This window comes from Fringilla coelebs, assembly GCF_963513975.1.
Source record: "Fringilla coelebs genome assembly, chromosome: 25".
Taxonomy (NCBI): Eukaryota; Metazoa; Chordata; class Aves; order Passeriformes; family Fringillidae; genus Fringilla; species Fringilla coelebs.
Genome location: NC_140051.1, coordinates 7,379,851 through 7,401,065, shown reverse-complemented (window position 1 = coordinate 7,401,065; position 21,215 = coordinate 7,379,851). Strand labels below are relative to the sequence as shown.

The 21,215-nt window shown below is 45.1% G+C and overlaps 1 protein-coding gene across 7 annotated transcripts in view; it reads left to right on the top strand.

The window, feature by feature from the left end:
• The window catches only part of APLP2 (amyloid beta precursor like protein 2), a 49,276-nt gene extending 29,547 nt beyond the window's left edge, over positions 1-19,729 (top strand). The window contains exons 5-18 of one of the 7 annotated variants that reach the window (XM_084221547.1): positions 277-452; positions 1,336-1,553; positions 3,138-3,305; positions 5,256-5,371; positions 5,970-6,044; positions 7,205-7,363; positions 7,797-7,925; positions 11,631-11,730; positions 12,268-12,438; positions 13,013-13,048; positions 15,806-15,873; positions 16,735-16,809; positions 17,291-17,446; positions 18,202-19,729. In XM_084221547.1, the coding sequence (XP_084077673.1) occupies positions 277-452; positions 1,336-1,553; positions 3,138-3,305; positions 5,256-5,371; positions 5,970-6,044; positions 7,205-7,363; positions 7,797-7,925; positions 11,631-11,730; positions 12,268-12,438; positions 13,013-13,048; positions 15,806-15,873; positions 16,735-16,809; positions 17,291-17,446; positions 18,202-18,303 (1,749 nt within the window). In that variant the 3' untranslated portion in view covers positions 18,304-19,729. Of the gene's footprint in view, positions 1-276; positions 453-1,335; positions 1,554-3,137; positions 3,306-5,255; positions 5,372-5,969; positions 6,045-7,204; positions 7,364-7,796; positions 7,926-11,630; positions 11,731-12,267; positions 12,439-13,012; positions 13,049-15,805; positions 15,889-16,734; positions 16,810-17,290; positions 17,447-18,201 lie in introns of all 7 variants that reach the window. The other 6 variants (XM_084221546.1, XM_084221545.1, XM_084221551.1 and 3 more) reach the window with 6 other exon arrangements.
• The last annotated feature ends 1,486 nt before the right edge of the window (positions 19,730-21,215 follow it).

Here is a 21,215-nt window from a genome sequence, read left to right as displayed (position 1 = left end):
TGAACTTTGCCGGGTTGACAAACCATCAATTGTTGGGGCCAGGGTGTGAAATGTTAGCACTAGGAAGTACCAGGTGTTTCTGCATCTGGAACTTTTGTGGGTTTGTGGGGTTTTTTTTTACGCTACAGGTTTCCACTCTCCTTTGATGTTCAGATTTAGGTCATATGTTGCTGTTGTAAAACTTAACCCATTCTTGAGATCTCTGATAGGCAAACTTGAGCTTTATCCAAAGGAAGAGCATGATGCTGAACTGATGTGAATGGGCTCCCCTTCCAGGCCTGTCTGACAGAAGGGATGATCCTGCACAGCTATGGGATGCTGCTGCCCTGCGGAGTGGACCAGTTCCACGGAACAGAATATGTGTGCTGTCCTCAGACTAAGGTTGTGGATGAGGCTCTGTCCAAAGAGGAAGAGGATGAGGATGAAGATGAAGACTATGACCTTTACAAGAGGTAGAGTTCTTACTGGTGTGAATATTGACAGCTTTGGACATGAAGCTGCTGCTTGGGAATATTTCACACAGCAACTCCCTTGTAGTGAGACTTGAGCAAATTTCTATGCTTCTGAGTTTCTGAAAGAAGTGTCCTAAGCCTGAAGAGGACAAATGGCTTTGCAGTCCCCCTTTTACTGGAGGAGCTAAGCACCCCCTCTCCCTTCATACCTGCAGAGAGTTGGGGTCATTTAGCCTCGAGAAGAGAAGGCTCCAGGGAGACCTTAGAGCCCCTTCCAATGCCTAAACAGTCTCCAAGAGAGCTGGAGAGGGTCTTTGGACAAGGCCTGCAGGGGCAGGACAAGGGGGCATGGGTTCACCCTGCCAGAGGGGAGCATTAGATGGGATATTGGAAAGGAATTCTTCCCTGTGAGGATGGTGAGGCCCTTGCACAGGCTGCTTAGAGAAGCTGTGGCTGCCCCTGGATCCCTGGAAGTGTCCAATGCCAGGTTGGATGGGGCTTGGAGCAACCTGGGACAGTGGAAGGTGTTCCTGTCTTGGGGAGGGGGTGGGACAAGATGGGCTTAAAGGTCCTTCCCAACCCAAACCATTCTGGGATTCTAGAGTAGGAGCCTGACTCAGGGTTAGACTTTCACTTACTGAAAAATGGAAGGAGGCCACATGAAGGCAGAGCCATGGAGAAACTCTGCCTGCAGCAGCAGGAGTATCTGTAATGAGGGATCTGTAATGAGATCCCCTTGCTGTGAGTGATGGGCTAATTAATAGTTAGTACACTTATTTTTCCCATTTCTGGTGTTTGTAGAACAGATGGAAAGAATCATTATTCAGGTACATCCAGGTGATTAGCCTTAACCTTACTCCCTAATTTATCTGTGTCCCTCCAGTGAGTTTCCTACAGAGGCAGGTGTAGAAGACTTCACAGGAACAGCTGTGGAGGAAGATGAGGATGAGGATGATGAAGGGGAAGAGGAGGAGGATGTGGTAGAAGACCGTGATTACTACTATGACAGCTACAAGGTTGACGACTACAATGAAGAGACCCCCACAGAGCCCAGCAGTGACAAAGCTATGGCTGAAAAAGAAGTGAGCAGTGACATGAAATGTAAGACACATCCTAGTCCGCAGGCCTCCTGCTCCCCCTTGAGATAATTCCTGTTGGCTGTCAGTTAGTGATGAGGTTTTGATCAAGTCGATAAGTGCCACTTGGAAGTTTTATTTGCCAGATAAGTTAGCAGACAGAGGAAAGCTGATGATGCTTGTTTCAAGTGTTGAAATTAACTCTCTAGAGCATGGGCCATATGTTTCCAGATAAACAGCAATTCTGCTGGCATGAAGCCCAGTGTGTGGCATGTTGATCAAGCACCTCGAGAAGGTGCAGTGATGAGTCAGAAAAGCCATATCTGCAAATTTTGGAAAATCTTAAAGGGACATTTGGGGTACACTGTAAATTTAAAATCTGGTGGTTTATACCAGCTTAAAATGCGGAAGCTGAAAGTGGTGGGCCATACTTTGCAGATGTGTCATCTGGTCATTTAAGGGTGAGGAGCATCCTTGGTGCTGCCTTTGCAAACAGTTCTCTTCCACAAAAGAAAGTCAGCCAGCACAACTGCCCCAACTTTATTATATGCTAAGATAGACTTTCTGCGGTAGTATAATCTACTGTGCTGGTGGCGGCTTTTGTTGAGTGGTAGGTGCCTTTGCAGAGGGCTCATGGTGTGATGCCTTAGCATTATGTGATGTCCTACACTTTGCATGTAGAAGTGTCTGCAGAGGAGGGAGGAGAGGAGAGGGAAGAAATTCAATTAGCTACAGATCACTGAATCATTGCCAGCAGTTCTCACATCTTTTTGGTAAAATGCCAGCATGCTGCAGATAATTTTCCTTGCTGAAACAAGGCTTAGCTCATATGTGTACAGGGCTGTTGCAGATCTGCAGGTTTTGTAAGAGGCTTGGAGGATATGATTGGGGTGTCTGTTTTGGGAGTATACAGTCTTCTTTTTCCCTGAAGTACCATGAACAGTTACTAATTTATACACTATATCTGCTCTCTTGCCTTAAAACAGCCCAGCTGCTATTGCTGGCTCACCATGAAGCATTCCACATGCCATGGCTACATGGAGTTTTAATATTTGGTGCACAGATGTTTCAAACCTTAAAACCTCAGTGTCTGAGGCTGGCATGGAGATCAATCCCTTTGTTTAGCCTGCTTTTTTACTTACTCCTACACCTGCCCTGTAAGATGTGGAGTGTCTGTCCAGGCAGAGTGCAGTCAACTGGACATCCTTTGATACTTTAAAACAGCCCTAATTGACTGGCTTTTCATCCTTCTGGTTTTATAGAGTGGAGGGTCTCCCACTGGGGTAGCTGGGGCATAATTCTGTGGCATCAGCAGAACATTGTGTTCTGAAGAAATCTCTCACAGGTGAGAGCTCCATTTAGAGACAGAGTGAGCTGCTTGGCTATCTCCAAAGCACCACGTGCAGGCATCTCCCTGACCAGCTTGTGATGGATGCATTGGAACGTTAAAGCCCCCAAAACTGTCAGAAGCCCTTGGGCTGGTCCAGCAGCAATGCTGAGGCCAGTGCCTCAGAGGAAGGGGTGAAGTAGAGCCACCTCTGCATCATGTAAATCGCTCGGCAAGGCCTGTGCTCCTCACTAGCTCATGTTCTCACCCATCTCCACACAGCTGTCTGCTCCCAGGAGGCCATGACAGGGCCCTGCCGGGCTGTGATGCCTCGTTGGTACTTCGATCCTAACAAGAGAAAATGCATTCGCTTTATATATGGAGGCTGCGGAGGCAACAGGAACAATTTTGAGTCAGAGGAGTATTGTATGGCTGTGTGTAAAAAGATGAGTAAGTCCTGCCTCCCACTGGCCTTTTGCAGCTGGCCACTGTCTGTCTGGCGTGTGGTGTCTCCTCCTTCCCTTGGGCAATAGAGGACCCGTCTGTAGCTTATTCCCTTGGTTCTGGTGTCTGTCCCTTTGCAGCAGTCTCCTCCTGTCTCTGCTTCCCTAGGTCAGTAGCGTGATCGTTTCTCAGGAAAGTGCCCCTCACCATATGCTGTCTGTGCTCCCTGGTGACTTGCAACTCTTGCTGAGGGCTCAGCTGTCTTTTTCCAGATCTATGACAGGGACCAGGGGTTGTCTCTGACCTCTTGCCTAACTGGCTTTTTAATCAAAATATCTGTAAGGAAGCCCTTGCTTTTCCCAGTTGTGTTACCATGCATACGTTTGACAGTAGGTCCTGAAAAGCAGTTCTCCTGGTAGTAGGCATTTTCTTGCTACTTTAATTTTGGAAGATATCAGACCAGTAGTATAGAATTCAGATTCCTGTTTTCAGGTTGGTATGAAATACAAATCACAACACAACAATGCCTGTGTTTTTGAGTGCTTAAGGTTTTTGGCACAAGTTTCAGCTGGCTTTTATGTCAGATGATAAAACTACCAAAAACATTTTAACCTCTTTATTAATCTTATTATTGAACTCCAGCACTTCCACTTCAGCTACCATTAAAGCTTTTGAAAGGCTTTTTGTGTTATCTGGGGCTTGGCAGCCTGACTATAGAGCCATAATCCTGTTTACAAAATGTGCTTCATGCAAGTGCTTTAGATTGGGCTGATCTGACTGAGGTGGTGAGAGAAAAGATGCGGATGTCAGGAGCTTTTTGTACAAAAGATTGTCCTGTTACAGAAGAATTTGGGGCTGGGAAGAGAGTTCTCTGTGTCCAAACCTGGTTCAGAAATGCTAGGAGCAGGGCCAGAATATGGGTGGATATGACCTCGTCCCTTGCACGCAATGATAGTGCCTGTGTTGTATATTGTCATTATTTCCCCCTAGTTAGAGGGAAAGTTGGTGGATGCAGTGCATGCTGAACTCTTACTCAGTATTCCTGCTGATGAGCCAGGTAATTATTTTCTGAAGCATGCTGTCTTTAATGACATGTTGGAGGTTTTTCCACCCAAATAACTAATATGGATGACAGGTTGCCTTAACTGTCTCTTTGTGCCTTCCCTCAGGTGAAGGGTAACAACAGAGTGCATCATGTTTGCCACAGATCTTTCAGAAAGGCTCTGGTATGTGTAGTTCCTAAAACCATAGCACAGGAACACTTTCAGCACTTCCTGAACTGCAGTATAAGAAATACAGAGCCCCTGATGTGGATTCTATAGATGCTTGAAGTTTATCAGTTCTGAAACTTTGTTTTTCCCCTTGTCGAATTTGGATGTCTTGAAGTTACAAACCATCCAGTGTATTGGACAAGTCACTTTGTCACACTGAGTCTCCTTCTGTTGCTGTCTTGTCTAATATCATTGCTTGTAAGTCCTGCATGGTACATCTGGTAGGGAAGGTAGTTTTGAAGTGTAAATTATTGGTTTTGTGCAGATATATTGTCAAACTCCCTAATCATATTAATGATGTCTGGAGCCAGCTTGTCAGCAAACAGCTAATGCACAGCATGTCACTTAAACCATCCAAAGCCAATGTGGAAGGGAAGGGAAAAGTAGTTCTTTATCCTGTCATGCCAGGCACTGTGTTTCTGGAGCTGAGTGCTGCTCGCCTCAGCACTGCACAGGCCAAGCAGTGCTGGGAGCTGTGGTCATCGCTGCCATTTGGGCTGATGGAGCTGATGTTGGACAGAAAATTGGCGCCGTAAATACTCTAAAATGGTCTCTGGAAGGTGGTGGTTCAGTAGGCTCAGCTTGCCAGACTATTAATTGGGCAGGCACGGAGAGTCCTTTCCTTGTACTCTGCAATCCAGGATTGTGGGTTTCTGACCGTGCTTACCCTTCCCTCTTCATGCAGTGCCAACTGATGATGTGGATGTCTATTTTGAGACCCCTGCTGATGACAATGAGCATGCCCGCTTCCAGAAGGCCAAGGAGCAGCTGGAGGTCAGGCACCACAACCGCATGGACCGGGTGAGTGTCAGCCTTCAGCCTTTGTGCTGTGTGGTTGTTTGTGTGTCAGCTGCTGCCCCTATTTTACTGGAAAAATTGGTGGTGAAGTGACTTACTTTGCCGTTTCCAGCCTTCTGTGTGTTTCTTTCAGTATGACCACACCATGGGAGTCAGATTTTTATTTCTCCAGTGTTGGGAGAGAGAAATTACATTGATGCTGGGAAAAAGTTCTTTATTCAGATGGTGCTGAAGCCCTGGCACAGGTTGCCTGGAGAGGTTGTGGATTCCCCATATCTGGAAGTGTTTAAGGCCAGGTTGGACAGAGCTTGGAGCCAGCCGGTCTAGTAGAAGGTGTCCCTGCTCATGGCAGGGGGTGGAACAAGATGAGCCTTCCAGCTCATCTTGAATGTCCCTTCCAGCCTAAACCCTAACGAGTTTCTGGGAAGCTTGGCTTGTTACTCAGAGGGATTAAGTGCTAGGCTTAAACCCCACAACAGCTCTTTTGTGCCTTCAAAACCCAGCCAGGCTGTGCTAGGATCTGCCTGTGAAGGCAAAGCAGCTCATAAAGATAAGAGGTAAATTTGTGTCTTGTTCATGTGTCTGTCCTTTTCCTGTCCAGGTGAAAAAGGAGTGGGAGGAAGCAGAGCACCAGGCTGTTAATCTCCCCAAGGCAGAAAGGCAGACTCTGATCCAGGTAAGAGTGGCAGGAACTGAAAGGGAAAGTTACTGAGAGAGTTGGCAATATTCAGAGCTAAAAGACAGCTGAGATGCAAGAACAGCCTTCCTGCTCTGTCAACAGCTGCCTTTTAGAGGAGGTTTGATTCAGTTGTTTGCTCTGTTATTTAAACTGGAGATGATCTGATACTATGCCAGATCCTTTCTTACACAGACTAGTAGAAAATGATCTCGCACCTCAGGCATAGCATCAGTGGGGCCAAATTGTAATTTCAGACCTTTGGCCTGTTTTGCACTAACACTGGCCTCAGAGCCTGGTTCAGTGTCAGCTCTGGCTCTCTGGCCGAGCAGGAAATGTGTGCCCAGACTTAGTGAAAACAGCTTAGACAGCAGATGAAGCTGATTTGCTGCCAAAATGCTAATCTTGTGCCTTATGAGGAGAGTTCAGTTGGACTGTGAAGTTAATGAGAGATTGCAGTGTGGGAGCATTAGGGGAAGGCTCTTCTGGCTGTGACAACTCTGTGAATTTGTCTCAGACCAATATGAAATGAAGTGATTGACTCCAGCTTTTAAGCCCACTTTGGATTTTATCCTGGAACACAGTTTTCTCTCTGCATTTTTCAGTATAAATCACTGTTTGGAACTATGTGCGAATGCAAAAGTTTGTCATTATCTCTGTTGAAATGTAACACTTAGTGGACTATTCTGGTTGGTTTGGAAATGAGGGTTATGACCTTTCTAAAAGAATACAGAGTGATTTGATCTGAAGGCATGCTGATGGAAAATTCGCTATGCAATACCTTTGTAAACTTCTGCAAATTTAAATTAATGGCTCCAGGCTGCTAGGATCAATCCTGTTTTTGTATTGCAGGGTTGAGAGAAAGAATTAATATTGTGTCAGTTCTTCAGCACAGCATGGATCTCCCATCCCCAGCATAGTCTTTATGTGCAGGGTCCTTTTCACTTTTCAGACCTTTGAAATGGCTTGTGAAGGAAGTTTGGAAGGCAGATTATCACTACTGAATTTGCAGAGATTAAGTCTTCATCAGCATTTTTCTATGCCTTTCTCTCCTAATTGTAAATGGGTTGGATGTGGAGTTTTACAGTCTTTGTTAGTTCTGAGGAGTTTCAGATGGTGTTCATCACGCAGTGCATTTCACACAGATTATTTTCTTCTAGCACTTCCAGGCCATGGTAAAATCTCTGGAGAAAGAAGCAGCGAGTGAGAAGCAGCAGCTGGTGGAGACTCACCTGGCTCGTGTGGAAGCCATGCTGAATGATCGCCGTCGCATCGCCCTGGAGAACTACCTGGCTGCCCTGCAGGCTGACCCACCACGTGTGAGTTTCTTCCCTACACATTTTTCCATTGGGTAGGATGGCAGGTGGGAATGTCTTGATGAGAAGATTGCCTGTGACTTGCAGAAACTGGGAATTGTTTCCCAGGAAAGCTTCTTCATTGTGGAATTTGGTGTTGCAGACTTAGGAGTGGGTCTGTGATTGACTCTCACTCCTTCCTGCCTGGGGAGAAAAAACTCTGCTTTGTTTGGTGTCCATAAAGCGCAGTACATAAGGTGTGATGTTCTGAGTCATACTGACTTAAAATTAAGTGCTCTGAATCAAACTGGCTTAATTAAAAAAAAATAAAAATCCAGGTGATGAGTGCAGGTGTTAGATCTGTCCAGCACCAAAGTGGGCTCTGAAGTGCTGTTTTCAGCTGTGGGTTTGGGGTTGTCACCAGTGGTTTGACCTATTCCCTGCTCCTGTCCTGCAGCCCCACCGCATCCTGCAGGCCCTGAAGCGCTACGTCCGTGCCGAGAACAAGGACAGGCTGCACACCATCCGCCACTACCAGCATGTCCTGGCAGTGGATCCAGAGAAGGCTGCGCAGATGAAATCCCAGGTATGAGGGGGTTTCTGTCAAGGGAGCCATTACTGTCCAGCCCTGGGGCTGTTGAAGGCTCTGGAAGCTGTGTGTTGCAGCTTCATCCTTGTGGAGCTCTCCCTCTCTCCTGTGCTTACTTCCTGTCACCAGACATGATCGCTGCATGGTTTTCCTTGGTGCCTGACAATGTTAAAAACTGAAGCTCTGTTTTATACATTGTTGGTCACCGTGGCAAGTTATGTTTCCTTTTATCAAGCACCCCTGAAATGTATTTGCTGGGGACTTGGTTTTCTTGAACAGGCTTTCTCACTTCTTCTAAGTGTCTACATGTTTCTTTCCTTAGGCTTGATCTTCATAGTGCCTATGTTTGGGGTTTGTGGGAATTCTCTCGTGCCTCTGCAGTGTTATTGCCTGGTTTCCAACGCATAAATCGTAACCCTTTCCAGTACGTGATCAATGTTGTTAACTTTATCAGAAAGTCTGGTTTTGATGGGTTTGTGTCATACCATTTGTTAGAGAAAATCCATTAGTTATAGAAGTGATTCTCTGTGTGGACTGCTAACAGCTTCCTCCGGACCCAACAGAACGAATCAACTGGCTAGTTTTGAATATTGGCACCCTGTCAAACAACTTAAAATGAACAAACACTAGAAAAAACACTCTTGCTTCTGGCTTTTGAAGAGGTAGCTGGACGCTGGCCAGGCTTGCTCTGCTGCGCAGCCCGGCCGGCTCAGCCTGCGGCTCGGCTGAGATCCTGCCATGCCCAGTTCAGCCGCGGCTGACGGGCCAGGCCGGCTCCGTTTGGTTCTGGCTGTGGGCACCGAGCCATTCCGCTGGCAGCGCGGAAAATCTCGCGGCTGAGAGCGGAGGCGGCCCTGCAGCCCCGCACAGAAAGCAGCCCTGTGGCTGGAATTGACCGTGTAGGGGCCAGAAACCAGGTGTGCAGCCAGAGCGGCCGCTGCCCCGCAGAGATCACGTGGCCATCCGCAGGCCCGGCCAAGATGTTAACTCTTTTTAGTGCACGGCTGAAACTTGCAGACATCGATCCTCTCTTGAGTGAGAGAAAAGGAAAGGGTGAAGGCACGTAAAGGAAACAACGTGGAGACACCAAGGTCAGTGAAGGAAGAGTCAAATCCCAGATGGGAGGAGAATGAGGAGATGCCTTAGTCTTGAGCTAAGATTCTCTTGTAAGTCCGTGGTGAAGATATAATTGATACAGCAGCGTTTTTTTCCCCCCTGTGACTCATGGCGTGCACTGGGCCGATCTGGGTAGCGTTCTAACCACGACTGTGAGCCGGGGCGCATGTGTTGAAGCAAGCAGATGTTGAAGTAGCTGTGATCCAATGAGAAGCTTGAACAGAGAGAAGTGAGAGAGATGAGAAACCTCACCTCAGGGACGGAAGAAGAAAACCTCTGTTCCCAGAGATAAGAGGAGAGAACTTTTGTTTCTGTACTGGAACAGCTCATCCTTAAAATTGCATCCCAATTAGCTGAAATGACCCAATGGTGGTAGTTGTGGGAAAACTACCAGAAGGTGGTAGGGACTCGATGATTGCAGATTTCTGGGAGGGGGCTAATCGTGAAAATTAAAACCTCAAGAAACCTGTTTCTTGTGGAAAAGTCTCCGTGGCATGGCAGGAGAGACTCCTCTCCCTAAGCAGATTAAAGAAAGATTATTTTAAAAGTGGCAAGCTGCCTGAAAATACCAAATTCATCTCTTTACCTTGTCAGTGGGAAAAAGAAAGAAAAGTTGGGGGGCAGAGAAGTGTTCGGAAGGTTTATTTTGATTTTTAAAATTATTTTTTTTCTTTTAGTTCTGTTAATAAAGTTTCTTTTTAAGTTCTGAGCCTGCTTTGCTCTCCTCCTAATCCTTATCTTCAAACAGAACATGAGCAGTTCTAGTGGGTGTGCTGGCATTTGACCAGCACTAGACCCACTACACCAATACACTGTATTTTACTTCTGAACAGCCAGAAAATCCTTTTCCTTCTGCTGGGTAGTCTATGTGAATATGTTACTTCAAACCTGGCTTTTGTATTTGTACGAGTACTTGCAGATACTCCAGAAGTCTTTGGAATTATGTTGATACTTGTTTTCACTTGTTTTAAAATAGTGAAAGATGTGCTGGAAGGCCAATTCAAAATTTAGATCAAGAATGGTCTCTTAACACTGCAAGATCTGTTTGGTAGGATGTGCCCTTCCTTAGGCTCTGAGAGAACTCACTGTCCTTTTGCAGCTTTATGAATGTTTTCCTCAGCTCAGTTTGTGGTTGGGATGCTGCTTTGGAGTATCTTTGAATTCTGCAGTGCACGAAAGATAAGCAAGAAGAAGAAAGAATGGAGAGCTGCAGGGAGACAGTGCAGTGGAGCACATTTAGTGCTGCCCAGAGGAAGAAGTAGGCACTGAGGAAAAAATGCATAAAAAACTGTATAACCAGGAGGTGGCAATATTCTGGGTTAAGGGGAGGAGAAAGTCTGGAGCCTGTTACTGTCCTTACTGGTGAGGGGCAGAGTGGTGTCACAATGATTTTCCAGAAGCAAACCTCACACTGGGAGGGGGCAGATTCAATGGGTTCCAACTTGCTTCTTGGTGTTGGCAGTGCATGTTCACCTTGTGTCTCCTGATCTCCCACTGCCTGTGGGATTCTTCTTAAGCTGCACATCCCCAGGAGGGGTGGTGGCAGCTGTGGTGGTTATGATGGTGCTTGGCTCTCCATGTGGAATTTGTGGTCATGTTTTCAGACATGTCAAGCACAGCTTGAGCCAGCACTTTGTTCTGCTGCTGCCACAGCCCAGGAGAGAGTGTGTGAACTGTGTTCTTAAGCTAAACCCTAAACAGTTCTTAATTGATTCCAAAGGCTGCAGTGTCAACAAACTGACATGGGAGGGATGTGGGTGGTACAGTTCAATTTCCATTCACTTTACTTTTCACATGCACTTTTAAGCTCCTTAGTCGATTTCTTGGATTGACAAGCTGCCACATGCAAAATTAAATTTTCATCCTTGCTCTGAAAGGTCAGGCACGAATCAAACTCTGAAACAGGTCCATATGACTAGCTTTTTGCAATGTTTGGCCATCTATATAAATGTTTTCCTTGCTCTCCTTGATCCCTGATTATGCAGCACCCTCTTCAGGTCAGGCCTGACTTCAATGCTGGATTTAATGTGCTTGGGAGGAGTGATTTGAGCTTGCCCAGAGCTTGAATGTGTTGCTCAAAGGAAGGGAGAACACTGCTGCCAATGAGCGGGTGTAGGACAAATGTAATGCCACAGTTGGTTTGAAAGGCACCTTTTTTCTGAAACCAGAGCTGATAAAATATCCTGTCTGCTCCTTTTGCCTATATCTTTTCTAGCAGTCAGGAATGATAATCCATTTAATAAAGCTGCTACAGGAGATGAATTATGACTATGTTGCGCATATGAGAAGTACCAGCTTCGGTGGCATTTTAGTGTTTGCAGTGGAGAGCTGATTACAGTGAGAGTCAGCTGAATCCTCTCTTACTCCCAGCATTTCCCAAACTCCTGAGAGCACCATCTCAGATGGCCAGTTCCAGTGAAGTGTGAGAGCACTGGTCACAGGATTGGACTGGATGGATCTGTGTCCCCTGTTGCCTGCCATGGCAGATCCACCAGTAATAGATATTTTATTGAGCAAGGAAAGAACTGGCTCTGTGAAGTGACTGACAGTTTTTGCTTACTCCAACACATTCTTTTACATCTGCAGGTGATGACACATCTTCATGTGATTGAGGAACGGATGAATCAAAGCTTGTCTCTGCTCTACAAGGTGCCATATGTGGCTGAAGAAATCCAGGATGAGATTGGTGTGTATGCCAGCCCCTATGCTGCTGTGTTAAGACTCCCAAGTTTTTGTATCCAATGAGCTCCCAAAAGATTGCGGTCTCCTTTGAGGGGCTGCCCTCGACAACAAGAGCTTGGGCTTGGTCTCAGGGAAGATACTGTCTGGATGTTACAAAATAGCCGGTCAGAATAGTTTGTTCCAAGAATTTTCACTGTCCCTTTAAGAAAAAGTCAGCAATGTTCAGAATAGCAAAGCTGTCTCTGTAAGGGAGATTAAAAAGATCCATTAAAAAAACCCAGATGCGTTTTCCCCTTATATATTAGTCTCATCTTGCCAAAACCTCTTGCCACATCAAACCTCTTGGCCCTTATTTGAATGCATTTCTAATCAATGCTTTTACTGAGAATTCCAGATGAAATACACAAGGTAACATAGCCTGGCAGCCCTGAGAGCAGTGTTCCCCTGCAGTCCTGCCTCAGCCTGGTTCAAGCCATCTGCCCCTCTCTGTTGCTACCAGGTTTTGTGCAGTCTGTGTAATAATTCCTTTTATTCCTTTCAGATGAGCTGCTTCAGGAGCAGCGTGCAGACATGGATCAGTTTACATCCTCCATTTCTGAGTCCCAGGTGGATGTCAGAGTGAGCTCTGAGGAGAGTGAAGAAATTCCCCTGGATGGCAAACCTTTCCACCCGTTCCAGGTGAAAACCTTCCCAGCCTTGCCTGAAAGTGAAGGTATGTGGAACTGAACACTGGATTTACTGGTGGTTTTCCTTAGACAGTAGGCTTAGCTGAAACAGAGAAATCTCCAATCTCTTTAGGTAATGTAGAGTAAAGCAGTCACCTTGACAGGACCCCTCACTCACTGGAGAAACAGTGCTGCGAGTAATGTCTGCTGAGCTGTTCTAACGATTTTCTTATTCTTCTCTTTGCAAAATTATCCTCTGTTTTCATTTTGCAGTGAATGTTAAGTTTTTACAGTGCATCTTGACTCTGGAATTAATTTTCAGTCTTTAACAAAAACATTCTCATGTAATGTTAAATCTTTATGCTGTGACCTGTTGAAGGGCTGAAGGAATTCTCTTGTTTTTTTAAATATGTATATCTATTTTTTTGTATCATTGGATGTTGACAGCTGGTGTGTGTGCGTGTATTTATTTTAAAAACGCTTGAACAGAGTCCTGAGCGTAACGCTGTAGGCTAAAAGCTTTTCCCAGGGTCTGAGTCAGAAATCATGCACAAGCCTTTTTTCCTTTCTCTCTTAATCTCCTTTCTCTGCTATTTTTGTTTTTGTTTTCCCTCCTGCTAGATCCTCAGCCGGATTTGTACCATCCAATGAAAAAAGGTTGGTTCTAAGCTGCTCCCTCACAGTGCTTTTGATCACTCTCCTACCTCCTCAGTGTGTCTGATAGCTTCATTTTAGTTCCATACTCACCCTGATTTTCATTTTGCCGCTTTCACTTAGATCAGTCATGTTCACTTTTGCTTGTTTAGGCCTAGTGTTAAAGAAGCCAGCTAGTCTGAGCATCCAGTTGCGTGTGTGTTCCTTCCTTAATGGCTCACAAGGGTCTCAGAGTGCCTGGAGTGGCTCTTAGCCCATGGGGAAGGTGGCCTTAGCCAGTGTCTGCAGTGGTGCTTTGCAGCTCTCCATTTGTGACACTTCTCAGATTCAACCCTGCTGTGCTGGTGGGGAATAGTCCAGAGGCTCTTCTGCCTCCTGTGGAATCTGTTCTTGATGCCCCATGACACCACAAAACACTTCAGGACAAAGTCTGTTTCCAATCTAAATGTCCTTATGGAGTGCAGCTAGTATGGGACAGATAAATCAGGAGATTCCTCCTCCATGTTTGTGCTTTCCTTGGCATCACCTTCCTACACATAGCATCTCTCCATACCAGCAAAGCGTGTGTGGTTTTACATTTCTCCCTTAACTCAGGAGTAATTCTGCAGTAGCTCAATGCCTGGCTAAAAAGCAGCTTTAAGAGCAGCATAGAAATAGTAGCATTAAGAAATGTCTCTATTAGTGATATGGAATGAGGGAAGGATCAGTAGAAAAGGGAGGCTCTTGCAGAGTAGTGCTGCATGAGTTGTGTGTGGAGTAAACCCAGTGTTTTAATCTGCCTTTGGTTCCAAATATATTGTGTAGATCTCAAAGGAGATCTCAAAGGATTTTGCTAATAACTATTTCATGTGAGCACTTGTGGTTTTGTAACACAGTGAAGACAAAATAGCTTGAAACTATTCTCGTTATCCACATTTCTCTGCAAATATAAGTCACCTTCATCCCTGGTGTGGAACCACCACACAGTGTGCTGACTGCTCTGGCAAAAATTGGAACAGACTTTAGTTTGATATTTTATTTATTAAATTTTTGGACAGTTGCTGTGTTGCCTTGAGGATGATAAATTTGTGTTAGTTCTCCCTGTCGGGCTAAATATAAGAGTCTCTGATGACTTGGGGACAGCAATTGTCCTACACTTGTTCCTCCTCTCCCTTCCCTTTTCATTGAATTGCTCAAGGGCTTTGAGGGAGTATTGGGTTGGTGGGGTTGGGGGGGGGGGGGATTTTGAACAGGTGTGTGTTTTTGGATTTTTTTTCCCTGTGAGGTATATAATATAAACTGTGCCTTTGGGCTACATAGCACTGGGTCTGTTACTTGGTACTGCACACTGAGACAAATAGCAGAGCTCAGTGCAGCAGCTGAACTCTCAGCCCTGGAGACTGTGCTGGGTTGGCTCCTGAGACTGGAATAAAGCAACCAAAGGCCAAACTATAGGCCAGAAGCTGATACAGTAGTTCTGTACAAACTATTTGTGGCTGGTTTCTCCTGAAAATCCCAATCATTGACTTCCATAATAACATAACCTGCTTTGACAGTTGAGGGAAGTCAGACTGGCAGTCTTGGCCATGTGTGGAATCTGATTACTGCCTCCAAAGAAAAACGTGATGCACTAAAACCTGAGATGTTTCATAGTGAAATGTTATTTCTGTGGCATTTTCAGGCAATACAAACTTATCACTGTAAAAACTTGCCTTGAAGCCAAGTAGCCTGTCCTTGCATGTCATCAAAGAAAATGTTGCCAATTCCAGCAGCAGTTGACATGTCTTGTGCACCTTGCAAGCTCAGCAGTTTGTGCAGCGTGGGGGGTTTGCAGTCACCAGCAAAGCCTGAAGTGCTGTAGTAGAATATCCCCCATGTCACTGGAAAGATCCACTGCAGGTTTGAGGCTTCACTGTCCTGCTTTTGCACTAGTGTATCACAGGTCATTACATTGTCCCCACCACCAGTGGAACACTGGTGTTCTCACATGCTGTGTTATGTCAGAGCAGTTTGCATCAGACTCTCTTACTGATCTGATCTATTTATAAATGCTGATATATTTATAAATGCTTTGGATCAAAATAGTTTATGCAGAGCCTTCTGTTAATTGATATTCTTCTCTTGAGTCAGTGCTGGTTCCAACCTGGAAATGGGGTAGTAGTGTTCTGGTACAAAGGCTGGTGTAGTTCTCTGCTTCTCCCTTGTCCTGGGATTTATTGGTTTTGGGCTTGTGCCAGGTATGGGACAACAGCTCATTACAGAGCCATGCTGGGTGACCTTGGAATTCAAATTCCCATTCCCGAGGCACTTGCTGATGTGCCTGATTCCAGCAGAATGGGCAATGCTGAAAGCATTCCCTGTGTGCTGGCTCTTGGCAGATGGATGTGTGTCCACTCCTGTTTAGGGCCACAGAGGGGTGTTGGTGCCCTGGGGTGACACCTGCAGCCGTTGCTGCACTCTCTGTGTGTTATGCCTTGTCTGAAGCCATCTAACAGAAGCACGTAACTGTGCAGTTTGTCTGAATTGACACTTCAGCCTGATTTTGGTGATGAGTCCTGTCTGCTCCTCTCATTGCCACCTCATTTCCCCTCATTAACAGCCCTCCTAATCACTTGTCACTGTAGTTTGTGAGCTGCCATCTGACACAGCAGCATGAGGACAGGTTAATACTCAGCGGTCTGTGCAGTTAAACACACGATCCATGGCAGCTCCACACAGAGTAGGTGACCCTTCCAAACTGTTCCGAAGGGCTCATGGGCTCTCCTTGCTCTTTTGGTGCAGGTTCTGGCATGACTGAGCTGGATGGGCTGATTGGTGCTGAAGAAAAAGTGATTAACAGCAAGAACAAGGTGGATGAAAATGTGGTGAGCTCTCCACCTTTATTTTGTGAAGCTAAACCTGCTGAGGGGACTAATTAATAGCAGTGGCTTGTTTCCATGTCTCGTTCCAGTTCACAGAATGTCAGTGTGTTCATCATCCATATGGTGTGGGGGAGTCAGTTTGGTGACTATTGTAGGCTCTTAATACTGATTATCATCAGAAGGGTGGGAGGGGAAGGGAAGGAGAGAACTTCAGATCTTCGGCAGTCTGATTCTGAGAACTCTCTGATTTAGGAACACTTTTTCCCAGGCAGAGACCTTTTGATGTCCCTTTATTTTCACTAGGTTCACTGTCTGAACACACCAAATGCTGGTGTGTTCCATTTGCGTTCCCACTTTTTTTTCATGGCAAGGGAGGCCTCACCTTCCTCTGAAGGTGAGCAACCCAGCAGGAGTTGTCTCTATCTACAGTGTCAAGAATTCTTTAGGTTCTAGTGACAGGCACTTTGACTCAGTTCCATGGGTATAAAAAAATTAAAAAGTCAGCTTTTGAATTTCTTTTCAATACTGTTTTAAAGCCTCAGGTTAGATTTTACATAACAGAAATGCTGGGTTCAAAGTTAGCACCTATTTTTTGTTGGGTTTTTTTTTCATTGGGGCTTTAGTTTGAGATAGTCTGGAGGTAACTAGCTGTAATACTATTTCAATATTATGTCTGGAGGCTGTATAAGAGTTGGAGAACATTCCGTGCTGTTGAGAGCAAAGGGGAAATGGTAAGTGGTCCCGAGCCTTTGCTAGTGTTCATTAAAGGTCTCTTGTTTGTATTCCTCTTCCTTCTCCTCCTTGTTTTGTGTGGATCCTTCCATAAAACACTTCTGTGGCTGTTTTTAGGTAATTGATGAAACCCTTGATGTCAAGGAGATGATTTTCAACGCAGAGCGTGTCGGAGGGCTGGTGGATGAGCCGGTACGTTTGTGGCTGCTGAATCCAGGGACTGGCAAATTCCCTGGATGCTGGATTTAGATGACCATTTTTACTGAATTCGGGATTTGGTGCCTGGATGCCTGGGAGCTCATGCAGAGTGAAACACAGTACAGCCCTTCTGCATAAAGATGTAAACAGTGAACACACATTAGATATTAACTTGATTCCGACTGCAAAAGTGTTTTGTGGGATAGGGAAGTGATGTGGGCCAGTGTCTGTCCAGAGGTACTAAGTGGGGAAAGAATTTTGCATTGGTTATCCTTTCGATGGAATATTTAGAGGTGAAATATGTAGGGGTGGAATGCTTAGGGGTGATACATATACACTGTCTAGTGTGTAATCAGTCATATCTCAATACCACAGGTAGTCAAAGACCTTACTAGTGACCATGGTTTAGGTTTGTGTTCAGCAGTGCATCTCCCTTATTGCTCTTCCTCAACCTGCTCTGTTTTCTTCCCTCCAGGATAATGACAACTCCCTCCGTGATGACTTTGGCTTCAGCAGCAGTGCCCTTATTGGGCTGTTGGTGATTGCTGTTGCCATAGCTACTGTTATAGTCATCAGCTTGGTGATGCTGAGGAAGAGGCAGTATGGGACCATCAGCCATGGAATTGTGGAGGTGAGAAACAGATCCATAACTGAGGATGAAAATAGTCAGTGTTGAATCACATGTGTGTGGGGGTAGAGAATGGCAGGAGCTGCCAGGCCATGGAGAGTTCTGCTTCTGGCTGGTAGGAATTAACTCTGTCCCTGCTGACTCCATCATTGCTCCTTCCTGAGTGTGCAGGTGCCAGTCCCAGGTGTGCTGTGCTTGCACCTGCCACTCCAGAGTTGCATTTGCTTATCACTACGATTTCCTTAGGTTTTCCTGGCTGGCTCAGGGTAGGATTTAGCAGTAAATGAGCTTTTCAGGCGATATCTTTAGCAGGGCAGCCAGTCAGTCAATTCATAGCAATTTGTCCTCCTGGCTAATTGACAATTAAGATGTTGTGATTGGTGAAATGCTGAAGAGCAGCTCCTTCTTCCTTGCACATTTCTATGACAACTTAATGGAGCCCAGAGAAAGCTGCTTTTCCCTTTGCCCCACCCATGCAGGAGATCAGGATAACATGCAGGATAACAACCTCTTCAATGAAAGAAGTGGGTCCTTGATTTGCAGTGTTGGCTGAGCAAGACAGATTTGTGAGAACATCCCCACAGGGGATTGGGTGGGCAGGAGCCATCAGCTCCTGAACAAGTAATTCTATTAAACAAATTACCTTTTGCATTTACTGCTCACTGTGGTATTCACTCAGTGTTTGTCTGTTGCCTCTTGTTTTGTGGAATCAATCCTGGAAGTGTCTCCTTGACCAGTATCATGTGTTTTTTTCAAAGGTTGACCCGATGCTCACCCCTGAGGAGCGGCATCTGAGCAAGATGCAAAACCATGGCTATGAGAATCCCACTTACAAATACCTGGAGCAGATGCAGATATAAAAGAGATGAAGATGGAATAGCCCCGATGGGAAAAGGTGCGGGGCGAAGGGCCAAAGTGGTCCAGTGTTTTGGATCAACTACTGACCAACAGTTGCTTCAAGAGGACTTCATCTTACATTCAGAACTCCTGGATCATTAAGACTATAATTACTACTGTAGAGTTGCAATTTCCATTCTTTAAAATGGGTGAAGAAATGATAATATAACAATATGATATATAAATCTCCTTAAATGGGAAAAATTGATCTATTGCAGATATTTGACTGAGATGTAGTTTTCTTTTTTGTTTTTTAATGATCTGAAAAATACCAGTTCTGTTGTCTGATACAAGCTCTATATATATAAAAATGGGAAATGTTGATTTTTATTTCTGATAGACCACCTGTATATTGAGGGTTGTTTGTACCAGCCCACCTTCAAAAAAGGAGACAGTTGTGGCTCTTTGGTCATTTTGGCTTTTGTATATAAAGCTTTTTTTTTTTCTTTTTTTTTTCAAGTGAATTTCACTGGGAGTTGCAAAGAGATTAATTTAGGGATAGGAGCTATTACAGCATAAGCAAGGAAGCAATTGGGAATGGTAACTAACAAAATTCCTTATAATGAGACAAAAAAAAAGAAAAAGAAAAAAAAAAAGGAAAAAAACTCATCTTCATATGCCAGTGGTGTGCACCCTGCTGCTTAGCAGCTCGGGCTCTAGGAATCAAGGCTCCCTGGAGGCAAGGAGTTAAAAGGCTTCTAGCATCTGTTTATAGTTATTCTAGTAGAATGTTAGAACATGGTTTGTGCATACTTGGGTCTGCACATTCCCCTTCGAGATTCAGTTCTGCTCTAGAGTTGGAAGTTCTGGTATTGAATTGAAATCCTCTGTTCTCAGCCAGTTTCCTTCAGTACTCACCTGGCATTAACAGCTCCCTCTTATTACTACTTTCTAATTTCCCCAGCTCTCCTGCCTCACCAACATGGTAAGTAGTTAAGAGCCGCAGGTTTTTGAGCCTTTGCATCTCCCTGGGTGATGTTGGGCCAGAAACGACAAATCACTGCAATAACTGGGACCTTGGGAGCTGACAAACACAGAAAGGTCTCTTAGCTGGGGATGGAAGAGAGTGACATGTTGGGAAAGGGATGCTGCCTACTTTAAGGGAAATAGGATGCATAGGCCCCAAGAAGACCAAAAGGGGCATTGTTCCACTCACCATCATCATGTCTTTGTAATGCTTGTATAGTTGGTGTTAATGCTCACGGCTTTTTTTAATCTGGGGGTTCTGGTAACCTGTGGTGTATTTTTTCTATTTTTCCTGTGACTTTTATTTTTTCTTCCCCTTTCCGTGTTTCTTCCCACTATGCACAGATTTACCTGCAAACTCCTTAGTGTGGTCTGTGGGGAATGTACAAAGTTTAAACACATCAATAAACACTTTAACTTCCAGATTGCTTCTTCTCTTTATTCATGGGCTTGCTCTAATTCCCCATCTTCTCACCCTGTCATGCCAAACTCACAAAACCTTTCTCTGACAGTGAGAAAGACTGTACAGGTACTGATGTATAACCATGCCTGGAGTCTTTTGTGGTATTTCCCGATCCTGATAACTTTTGTGGAGAGAAGGAAGCAGGATGCTAAACCAACAGCTGGATCCTGAGTAGCATTCAAGCAGCTGCTGGAGCACAGGTGGGGAGAGCTGGGCTGGGGCTGCTTTTGGAAGATCCTGTGGATGGTTCTCCCCATTCTCAGGATGCAGGTGGCTGCTGGCACACCCTGTGGGAGCAAGCAGAGCTGAGGCTCTCTGCAGTGACAAGCTATTCTGTCCCTGGCCATCCAGCTGCACTTCCTTGAGAGCCACAGGGACCTTGTGCTGGCTGTGTGCTCAAAGCCTGTGAATCCAAAGGCCTCGGGAATGGGGCTGGGCAAAAGGACAGCAGGAAATCTTAGAATTCCTAGATGGCATGGAAAGAGATCTCACAGTGACACAGTTTGTGTGGTTGCTTCTGGTGGATGGCCAGATCTGAAATAATTAAAGTCATAGAGCCCAGGGCAGGAATAGCTAATTAAGGCTAGCACTCACTGAATCACTGCTGCTGTTTTATGAGGAGAAATAACTGTTTGGTTTAAGTCTCTCTTCCAGAACACCTAAAACTAACAGCCTGTAAAGCTGAAAGCTATTTCTGGTCCCATGTGTCATTCCTCTCTAATCTCCTTAGAGCTGTGACCTCAAGCACATATTCCTACTCTCTCATCTCAGTGAAATGTCCTAAGAATCACTGTCACTTGACTGTCATTTTAGAGGTCAATAGACAGAATTAATTTTCCTCCATATTGATCTGTGCAGTTGCTAATAGGTCTGGAGGAAGAGAGGGAGAGGACGAAACAAGAAGGTTTAGCAATTTGGAACAGGAAGCACTTGCTTGTCCTGTTTCTCCTTAAACATGGGCTCCTTGGTTCCACTGAAACCTCCATGTTTTGGCTAAATTATTCAGACACCAAGGAAAGAACAGATGCTGTCCTAGAAAATGCCGTCTGTTGGCTTGTCACAACTACTTGGCAAAGAGTTTTGATTTTAAGCTAAATTTAATTTAAATTATGCCAAAGCATATCTGCAGCCCAGTGCCATTCTTGAACTGCACCCTCAGGTAGGGTGATCTGCAAGTGAAACAAATTACAGAGGCTGCAGACTGAGTTTCAGAATTGAATTTGGGTATCTGATTTTTCCTTTGATAAATTCTGTTAGTCCTGCAAAATAAATGCATCAGGCTGGAAACAAAGTCTATTAGTTCCATGCTTTGGCACAGACTGCCAAGCACTTGGGATTGATTCTTTTGGATGGATTTTGACCACAGCTTCTGAAAAGTCATGCTGAAACTTAGCTGCTTGAAGATGGATGCTAAGGCATGTCCCAAGTGTTCCTGGTATAAGCTGT